Source organism: Doryrhamphus excisus, linkage group LG14 (genome assembly GCF_037039965.1).
Source record: "Doryrhamphus excisus strain RoL-2023G ecotype Guam linkage group LG14, RoL_Dexc_Guam_v1.1, whole genome shotgun sequence".
Taxonomy (NCBI): Eukaryota; Metazoa; Chordata; class Actinopteri; order Syngnathiformes; family Syngnathidae; genus Doryrhamphus; species Doryrhamphus excisus.
Window position 1 is genome coordinate 16,962,832 of NC_136370.1, and position 10,764 is coordinate 16,973,595.

The 10,764-nt window shown below is 42.0% G+C and overlaps 1 protein-coding gene across 1 annotated transcript in view; it reads right to left on the reverse strand.

Annotated features, from left to right (window-relative positions):
• The window catches only part of lrrc9 (leucine rich repeat containing 9), a 29,945-nt gene extending 19,383 nt beyond the window's left edge, over positions 1-10,562 (reverse strand). Inside the window, exons 1-12 of the mRNA XM_058090441.2 lie at positions 10,444-10,562; positions 8,616-8,693; positions 7,451-7,669; positions 6,031-6,171; positions 5,880-5,943; positions 5,734-5,804; positions 5,443-5,625; positions 3,660-3,815; positions 3,403-3,578; positions 3,154-3,285; positions 2,897-3,076; positions 2,712-2,823 (exon numbers count right to left, since the gene is read on the reverse strand). Coding sequence (XP_057946424.2) covers positions 2,712-2,823; positions 2,897-3,076; positions 3,154-3,285; positions 3,403-3,578; positions 3,660-3,815; positions 5,443-5,625; positions 5,734-5,804; positions 5,880-5,943; positions 6,031-6,171; positions 7,451-7,669; positions 8,616-8,693 — 1,512 coding nt within the window. The 5' untranslated portion in view covers positions 10,444-10,562. The remainder of the gene's footprint in view (positions 1-2,711; positions 2,824-2,896; positions 3,077-3,153; positions 3,286-3,402; positions 3,579-3,659; positions 3,816-5,442; positions 5,626-5,733; positions 5,805-5,879; positions 5,944-6,030; positions 6,172-7,450; positions 7,670-8,615; positions 8,694-10,443) is intronic.
• Between the last annotated feature and the right edge of the window lie 202 nt (positions 10,563-10,764).

The window sequence follows — 10,764 nt, forward strand, 5'->3', positions numbered from 1 at the left end:
AGTGGATTCCAATCGGCGGATTGTTTGTGACATTTGGTTCCACTTGGCGGACACTTGCATCAAGTAATTGGCACGACAAAGATTTTAAACATTTTGACATTTCTTGCCGCCAAACTCAATTTTTGCCGCCGTCACGGGCGGCCACGAGCCACTTGGGAGGCAGTTTGAGCCACTGCACGCCACTAGGCACCACAGCAAGTTGCGTTGGCGCGAACTGGCACCAACTGGCAATCATTAGCGCAACTTGGCTCGCACCATTGCATTTCAGTGGATTCCAATCGGCGGATTGTTTGTGACATTTGGTTCCGCTTGGCGGACACTTGCATCAAGTAATTGGCACAACAAAGATTTTAAACATTTTGAAATTTTCTTGCCGCCAAACTCAATTTTTGCCGCCGTCACGGGCTGCCACGAGCCAGTTGGGAGGCAGTTTGAGCCACTGCACGCCACTAGGCATCTTATTGGCAAAACTAGGCGCCACAGCAAATTGTGTTGGCGTGAACTGGCACCAACTGGCAATCATTGGTGCAACTTGGCTCGCGCCATTACATTCCAGTGGATTCCAATCGGCGGATTGTTTGTGACATTTGGTTCCACTTGGTCGACGCTTGCATCAAGTAATTGGCACGACAAAGATTTTAAACATTTTGACATTTTCTTGCCGCCAAACTCAATTTTTGCCGCCGCCACGAGCCACTTGGGGGGCAGTTTGAGCTACTGCACGCCACTAGGCGCCACAGCAAGTTGCGTTGGCGCGAACTGGCACCAACTGGCAATCATTAGCGCAACTTGGCTCGCACCATTGCATTTCAGTGGATTCCAATCGGCGGATTGATTGTGACATTTGGTTCCACTTGGCGGACACTTGCATCAAGTAATTGGCACGACAAAGATTTTAAACATTTTGACATTTTCTTGCCGCCAAACTCAATTTTTGCCGCCGTCACGGGCTGCCACGAGCCAGTTGGGAGGCAGTTTGAGCCACTGCACGCCACTAGGCATCTTATTGGCGAAACTAGGCGCCACAGCAAATTGTGTTGGCGTGAACTGGCACCAACTGGCAATCATTGGCGCAACTTGGCTCGCGCCATTACATTCCAGTGGATTCCAATCGGCGGATTGTTTGTGACATTTGGTTCCACTTGGTCGACGCTTGCATCAAGTAATTGGCACAACAAAGATTTTAAACATTTTGACATTTTCTTGCCGCCAAACTCAATTTTTGCCGCCGTCACGGGCTGCCACGAGCCAGTTGGGAGGCAGTTTGAGCCACTGCACGCCACTAGGCATCTTATTGGCAAAACTAGGCGCCACAGCAAATTGTGTTGGCGTGAACTGGCACCAACTGGCAATCATTGGTGCAACTTGGCTCGCGCCATTACATTCCAGTGGATTCCAATCGGCGGATTGTTTGTGACATTTGGTTCCACTTGGTCGACGCTTGCATCAAGTAATTGGCACGACAAAGATTTTAAACATTTTGACATTTTCTTGCCGCCAAACTCAATTTTTGCCGCCGCCACGAGCCACTTGGGGGGCAGTTTGAGCTACTGCACGCCACTAGGCGCCACAGCAAGTTGCGTTGGCGCGAACTGGCACCAACTGGCAATCATTAGCGCAACTTGGCTCGCACCATTGCATTTCAGTGGATTCCAATCGGCGGATTGATTGTGACATTTGGTTCCACTTGGCGGACACTTGCATCAAGTAATTGGCACGACAAAGATTTTAAACATTTTGACATTTTCTTGCCGCCAAACTCAATTTTTGCCGCCGTCACGGGCTGCCACGAGCCAGTTGGGAGGCAGTTTGAGCCACTGCACGCCACTAGGCATCTTATTGGCGAAACTAGGCGCCACAGCAAATTGTGTTGGCGTGAACTGGCACCAACTGGCAATCATTGGCGCAACTTGGCTCGCGCCATTACATTCCAGTGGATTCCAATCGGCGGATTGTTTGTGACATTTGGTTCCACTTGGTCGACGCTTGCATCAAGTAATTGGCACAACAAAGATTTTAAACATTTTGACATTTTCTTGCCGCCAAACTCAATTTTTGCCGCCGTCACGGGCTGCCACGAGCCAGTTGGGAGGCAGTTTGAGCCACTGCACGCCACTAGGCATCTTATTGGCGAAACTAGGCGCCACAGCAAATTGTGTTGGCGTGAACTGGCACCAACTGGCAATCATTGGCGCAACTTGGCTCGCGCCATTACATTCCAGTGGATTCCAATCGGCGGATTGTTTGTGACATTTGGTTCCACTTGGTCGACGCTTGCATCAAGTAATTGGCACAACAAAGATTTTAAACATTTTGACATTTTCTTGCCGCCAAACTCAATTTTTGCCGCCGCCACGAGCCACTTGGGGGGCAGTTTGAGCCACTGCACGGCACTAGGCGCCACAGCAAGTTGCGTTGGCGTGGACTGGCACCAACTGGCGCCGGCCCAGTGGATTCTTAGCATTAATAGCCCAAAACTGCTCGGTCAGCATTAATCCAGCTGATGAGTTCATAGGAAATATCAGCAAGTGTAACACGCGTCGACACTTTAAAGCTCATGCAGAGGTAGATAACGCTGGTGGATGCTGACCGCTTGTGAGTTTTGCAAACCATGAACCTAACAACTATAGGAAACTTATGAGGTTAATTAAAAAAAGGCGTTAATTGGAGCATTTACGGTATTCATTAATCTGACTCTTAAGGAAAAATACCTTATATTCTCTTGCTGTTTTGAAGCCTTCTTCAAAGATGCCCACAATATCCTCTGTGCTTTGTTCAGGGTCAGCGATGTAGAACAAATGCTCAAGCAGCTGCTTATGATTCCTGAGTGAAATGATGATATTAGATGTGAAAAAAAAAACAAAACAGTAAAGTTTTTTATGATTTAGTGGCTTACTGTATAAATGCAGCAGAGTCGCCCCTGGCCAGCAGGGAATGAAGTTTCTCCTTGAAGCGAAGCCTCAGCACACTGTTGTGGATACGGATAACTCTGATGATCCTGATGCCAAGAACACCAAGACTCATGTACTCCGACCGAGAGAAGCGAGAAAGCAGGAGTTCGCAACAGGAATTGAACCTGTTGAAAATGATATGTACATGTTCAGTGAATTAGGACAAATGTGTCAATGTTTTTTTTTTTTCAGCATCACATACCACGGATCTGCGGCACTGCCTTCCTCCAAACGAATATTTCCGACACTTTGTAGCTCGGTCAACAGAAACTGCACGGTATCCTCCATCGTGCATGTCGCTCGGGTCAAATGATGTTGATACCAGATTTCGATTCTGTATATCAAAAAAAAACATTACAATGTTTCCACGTGTTACGTCAAAAATGATGTAGTATAAACTGTACCAAGGTTCCTATTTTGACTGTTTGTATTTATAAACACACAAACTAACTCATGCAGCCTCCTGGACCAAAGAGCAAGTCTCTTCTTCAGCTTATCAATTTTCTTCTGGAGCATTCCGCCAACTGGGGGGTCGCAGCCGATGTCACAAGTGTCAGTTTCTTCACTATCACCGCCCGTGTGACTCCATCCATCCTCCAAAGACTTCTTCCAAAGCTCCCGTTCGAGCTGGGAATGCAGCACAAGCATTAAAGATGAATATTCTACACATGTAACATTCATGACACGGTGAGCGGAGTTCTTACGTACATTTTTTAAGTTGTAATTAAGCAACCGGATGCTTTCTCTGGATGACTCCAAGGAAGCATTTTTCTTCTCCAGAAGCTGAAGCCTACTCTCTGCCAGATTCTTCTGAGCCGTGCGTACGCGCATGTTGTAAAACATCATCTTCTTCATTACAGTGGACTAAAAGACAACATGTTACCCTGAGGGAGGGCTTTAACGAAGGGAATATGTAGTACTGGATCTTATGTCAAATGTAATCCCCCCCCCCCGCCCCCCCGCCCAAAAAAAAAAGTTCTTAAATGTCATGTGTCAAAGTAAAGAAAAATAGCAAAAACACAGATGACAGCTTTGGAAAGAAAAATCGAAGTCCTTTGGATGACTCTGCATGCTCTGTTTTACGTTTTTTTTTAACACCGAGTTCGATGCCGAGCATGCCCAGTTGCGCTTTAGACCTGCCCCCTCCATTAGTGATGACGCGATGGACATGATCATCACTCTAAACTTGAACTGGACTGTTTCAAGGAGACCCTGTACAGAGAACATCCTTCATTCATTCATTTTCTACCGCTTATCCTCACGAGGGTCGCGGGCGAGAAGCGGGGTACACCCTGGACTGGTGGCCAGCCAATCAATCACAGGGCACATATAGACAAACAACCATTCACACTCACATTCATACCTATGGACAATTTGGAGTCGCTAATTAACCTAGCATGTTTTTGGAATGTGGGAGGAAGCCGGAGTACCCGGAGAAAGCCCACACAAAACTCCACACAGAGATGGTCAAGAGTGGAATTGAACTCAGGCCTCCTAGTTGTGAAGCCTGCGCGCTAACCACTCAAGCACTGTGCAGCCCTTGCCCAAAATTAATATCCATTTATTCATTCTTTCATTCATTTTCTCCCGCTTATCTTCACAAGAGTTGCGGGGGTGCTGGAGCCTATCCCAGCTGTCTTCGGGCGAGAGGCGGGGTACACCCTGGACTGGTGGCCAGCCAATCACAGGGCACATATAGACAAACAACCATTCACACTCACATTCATACCTATGGACAATTTGGAGTCGCTAATTAACCTAGCATGTTTTTGGAATGTGGGAGGAAACCGGAGTACCCGGAGAAAACCCACGCATGCACGGGGAGAACATGCAAACTCCACACAGAGATGGCCGAGGGTGGAATTGAACACTGGTCTCCTAGTTGTGAGGGCTGCATGTTAACCACTAGTCCCCCCCTACACACTCTACTTAGCTCTGTTCACTGTGTCCACTCCCAGGAAATGTTTGTTCGGGTTTAAGGGGAAAGGTAAGTTTATTTAACTTCCCTAACGAGGCAAGCATCAGGCAGAAGTGGTTGGAGTTTCTGATTCCCGGCAAGCAACAGAAAAATATCTTCCAACAGCACTTCACACGGGACAGTTTTGAGAACAATAGGAAGTTAGACTATCCGTCAAACTTGGTTGTTATGTGAAGGAGTCAGAAGAGCATGTAAGTAACAATGTATCAATGTCCTACCTTTGTTTATTTTGTGACAAAAAAATCAGACAAAAGCGGTTCTTTGTGTAGCTTCCACTACGGTTGTTGTGACCTGATTGCCTCTAAACGCAGACCTGCGTTACCATGCTAAGAGCAGACATTTTTAAAAGACAAACCCCATGTCGCGGCAAAAATTCGAAAGTGGGCTTCGGCAGCCGTCCGGAAGTCCTCGGGAGGACAATAAATTAAGATTTTTAATTTTTTAATTTAAGATTTTTTTTAATGAAGATTTTAAGTTAATTTAAGTTAAGATTTTATGTATATAAGCTCTTACCTCGGCTGCTTCCTTGACTTGCACGCTTGAGACGTCGTAGGTATCAAGAAACAAAAGCGAAGGCAAGTGGTACAGGACGTGGGTGGCGTAGTTACACAGCCGACACACCGGGTTTGGGGTTGACGTGGAGTCGCTGAGGGACAGATCTTTCAGTTGGGTGAGGCGGGTGAGCCGGGTCAGCTCCTGAGACAAAAATATGAATGTTTGTAGTACGCAAAAATGCATTTTCTACAGCACTTTATGTCCTTATTATGGTTATGGGGGAGCTGATGATAGGATGTCCAATCTCACCTTGAAGGAGCTGATCTTGTTCCCGGACAGATTGAGACTGTTCAGGTTGACGTTGTTGTAAAGGCCGTCCCCTTAAAAGGTATGCAAAGAAAAAATTAACATTGTATAGAAAACACTAAAAAAACAACAACAAAAAATAAACATACCGATCCTTTGAATATAATTGTCAGCAAGGTTTAGTTCTTGGAGGTTCTGAAGAGTCTTCAAGCCCTTTTTGGATGAAGAAAAACACACCAGACGATGATATTTGTCTTTAAGAAAGTCATAATTAAATATAAAAATCATTTTCATCCAAACCTGTATCTGAGATATGTAGTTATTGTTGAGCCACAAGACTTCCATGTTGACAAGCGATTTTAAATTCTTTATTTCATTGATTTTATTATCATACAGGATGAGTTTCTTCAGCTCAAGACAATGCTGGAGTCCGGATATTTTCTGTAAAAAGACAGATAATGAAAAGAACACATTCAATACTTTTCTCCGGGTACTCCGGTTTCCTCCCACATTCCAAAAACATGCTAGGTTAATTAGCGACTCCAAATTGTCCATAGGTATGAATGTGAGTGTGAATGGTTGTTTGTCTATATGTGCCCTGTGATTGGCTGGCCACCAGTCCAGGGTGTACCCCGCCTCTCGCCCAAAGACAGCTGGGATAGGCTCCAGCACCCCTGCGACCCTCGTGAGGAAAAAGCGGTAGAAAATGAATGAATGAATGAATGAATGAATGAATGTTCTGCCGGTTAATATTCTCACATTCACAGTGCATTCATTCATTCATTCATTCATTTTCTACCGCTTATCCTCACGAGGGTCGCGGGGGTGCTGGAGCCTATCCCACACCCTGGACTGGTGGCCAGCCAATCACGGGGCACATATAGACAAACAACCATTCACACTCACATTCATACCTATGGACAATTTGGAGTCGCTAATTAACCTAGCATGTTTTTGGAATGTGGGAGGAAACCGGAGTACCCGGAGAAAACCCACGCATGCACGGGGAAAAACATGCAAACTCCACACAGAGATAGCCGAGGGTGGAATTGAACCCTGGTCTCCTAGCTGTGAGGTCTGCACTCTAACCACTCGGAACGCCGTGCAGCCCGTGACAAAAAATAAAAAAATAAAAAAATAAAAAACGTAAACTATATTAGGAAAGCAGGAAGTGAACAAATGTAACAGTTACTGATTGTACAAGTACCAGATGGAGGGGTAGAGTGTGGAGTGCAAACTCCACACAGAGATGGCCGAGGGTGGGATTGAACTGTGAGGTCTGCGTGTTAACCACTAGACCGCCGTGCAGCCCTCACAGTACATTCATTCATTCATTCATTCATTTTCTAACGCTTTTTCCTCACGAGGGTCGCGGGGGTGCTGGAGCCTATCCCAGCTGTCTTTGGGCGAGAGGCGGGGTACACCCTGGACTGGTGGCCAGCCAATCACAGGGCACATATAGACAAACAACCATTCACACTCACATTCATACCTATGGACAATTTGGAGTCGCTAATTAACCTAGCATGTTTTTGGAATGTGGGAGGAAACCGGAGTACCCGGAGAAAACCCACGCATGCACGGGGAGAACATGGAAACTCCGAGGGTGGAATTGAACCCTGGTCTCCTAGCTCACAGTACATTGAATTAGAAAATATTTCACCTCTCATCCGAGCTAATTTGTACAATTAAAAGAAAAATAGAACAGAAAGTCACTCACAGTTAGTTTACACTGAACCACCCAGAGCTCTTGGAGTAAAGGGAGGCTTTCAAGACCCTCAATGCGCTTTACGTCTTGGCCCACGATATTGAGCTGGCGGAGCTTCGGGAAGTAGGAAAGGCCAACCATCCGTGGAAAACCGCTCAATATGATCTCCAAGAAAGTGACGTCAGGCCCCTCTTCAGCTATGTCATCATAGGAGATTCCATTGGCCATACACTGGAAAGTATCCATATTGCCTTACTGACTGTAAAGAACTTTTGTGTCGAGTGTGTAGATCAGAGGTCTCAAACTCACGGCCCGCGGGCCGGATGCTAGTTTGTGGCCCCCGCCTTGATATGAAAGTTAATTTGTTAATTTGTTTCATTTGTTTTTTTGATTTGCTTATTTATTTTTCCACCTTATTTTGTGTTGAAAAATAAAAATTAACATTAAACATGTATTTAATAATTTAATAATAAATAACAATTAATTTGTTAATTTATTTCATTCGTTTTTTTATTTGCTTATTTATTTTTCCATCTTATTTTGTGTTGAATAAAAATTAACATTAAACATTTATTTAATAATTTATATAAATAAAAATAATTTGTTAATTTGTTTCATTTGTTTTTTGATTTGCTTATTTATTTTTCCATTTTATTTTGTGTCAAAAAATAAAAATTAACATGAAACATTTATTTAATAATTTAATAATAAATAAAAATTAATTTGTTAATTTGTTTCATTTGTTTTTTGATTTGCTTATTTATTTTCCACCTAATTTCATGTTGAAAAATAAAAATTAACATTAAACATTTATTTAATAATAAATAAAAAATAATTTATCATAATTTATAACAATTTAATGTTTTATCAGAGCTTTTCCAAAGAACCAAAGCACTGGAAAAGTGGAGGGTATAGCAGAAGCATTGAAGACTATTATATTATATTATCAATATATTATATATATATATTTATATTTAATATGATTAATATTTTTATTATATTTTTATTTTTAAAGGTATATATATATATTGATTAATATTTAATATAATATTTATTAATATTTTCACCCAGCTTCACCCAGACCCTAGCTCCACTGGCCCCCAGGTAAATTGAGTTTGAGACCCCTGGTGTAGATCGACTCTAGTAGAGTAGTATTTTAATATTTGAATATACTCACCATCTCTCTGACCACCTCCTCATCCGGACAAAGTATTTCATTCTTTTGTGAACTTTTCTTCCTAGAAATCGACTGCATCTGCGATAATAAAGCAGATTAATTTGTAAATACAACACAATTCACAAGATACTACTATTTCTGTCACATAGAACCTAAACCGACAAATGGTTTTGAACTTGTTTTTGCCTTTAAATGCAGTCTACACCCAAAAAAAACTCATTGAGTGCTATTTATTGATTGAATAAGCAATGTAATAGTTTTCAGTCTACAGCAAAAATACATAAATCAACCTTACTCTTCCAATGATTCTGGAGGCCACTGCATATTCTACAGTATTTTTAAATACAAGAATGTTACACGTGGTTTTTCTCCAGGTACTCCGGTTTCCCCCCACATTTGAAAAACAAACGGGAATAACATTACTTTAGATGACTTAACCGTTTGGCGTCAAACATCATAACACGATGGCCGCTCCCGGCTGTCTACATTTATCATCACTTTATCTACAACTACAATCATTTCTGTTATAAATTCCACTTCCGTGGAATTACGCTGAATTCAAATGAATGTTTACACAGGCGTCACAAGCATTTGATGACTTTCGGTCACAAAACATCACAAACACGTTCTGTTGTGTTCGGAGCGGCCGGATGTGACGTCACAATGCAGTGTATAGCGGTGGCTAAACAGAATTCGGCGCTAGCTCAGAGCTAGCTTGTAGCATAAACGGGCGGGGCGTTTGATTGACCGACATAATAAGTCCCCCACATAAGCACACATAAGTAGCTTCACGTCGTAAAACAATTCTTAGTAACTACAATATCACATTGTTTCTATTGTTTATTTTCTCTTATGTATGGTTTTGATTTATGTAATGTTATGTAATGCTGTGTTGTCGTACAGCATCTTTCTTGAAATTGTTTTGTTGATTGTAAATAGTATTTTTGGGGGGGGGGACTCTTCTACTGAAAACTTGGCATCACCATGACAATAAACCTTCAATAAATAACAGTATAAGAACATATGAGCAACCATATTACAAAAATAAAAAGCATAGTTACAGAAAATAAGAACAAAAAAAGAAAGTTTAAGACTGCCCTGCGATTGGCTGACGAACAGTTGATGGCAGCTGGGATTGGTTCCAGCTTACCCACGTGACCCTCGTGTGAGTGCAAGTTGGCATAGAAAAAGCACGGAAGTTATGTAAGCCTTTTCACAATAGTTACAAAATTCGCATAGAAATTGTGTATTTTTTGGTATTTATTATTTTAAGGAATTTCAAATAAAATTTAGTTCATTTTAATTAAATAACGGCACACATCGGTTTAGTTAATTAAAATGATGCTTCTTGCAGTGCAGATATCTACGTATGTGTTTTTGCTGGAGCTAGCTAGTGCTATAGCTAGTTATCCTTTAAGTGTTAAGTACATCCACACACTTTAATAACAATGTATGTTGCCACTAATATTACTTATATAATGACCAGGAAAACAAAGCAAAGTCATACATGAAGATCACAGCACTTAATTTATCGTAAACACATTTACTCCTGAGAAACCGCTTTTACGTTTTAATGTATTTTTTTTTAATGTATTTTTTAAAAAGGCTACATTTAATTGTATGATATTCTTACTTAAACCGATGAAACTGTCACTGTTTTGTTTTTCTACCTGTTGTATATCCGTCAATCTTTGAAGGGGTTAGTTAATAAATGTAAACATAAGCGTTAGCTAACATACCAACATACTCAATTAATCTATTCCATATATTGCTCCTTATTAAATAATAATAATACGTATGAATAATGAATATAAAACATTTTGACTACCTTAACACTCAGCAAAACTTTGCTCGTCCAGTTGTGTTGTGTAATTTGTTGTCTGGTTGCTTAGGAGCCATATTGAACTTGTCCATATGATCAACTGCCACACGAGGGCGCCACACTGCATGACATGGTTTCCCACGAGACGCAAATATGAACTGTGATGATTACATTTTAAGTGCATTTTTACTATCAATACTAGCATTAGATACTTGCTCTTTCCACTCAAATCGTGTAATCAAGAAGTCAGACTTGGTATTCTGATGCCGTAAAAAGGCATCTCTGATATTTTTGTATGTCACCAAAGTGCCGACCTCGAGCCTCCCG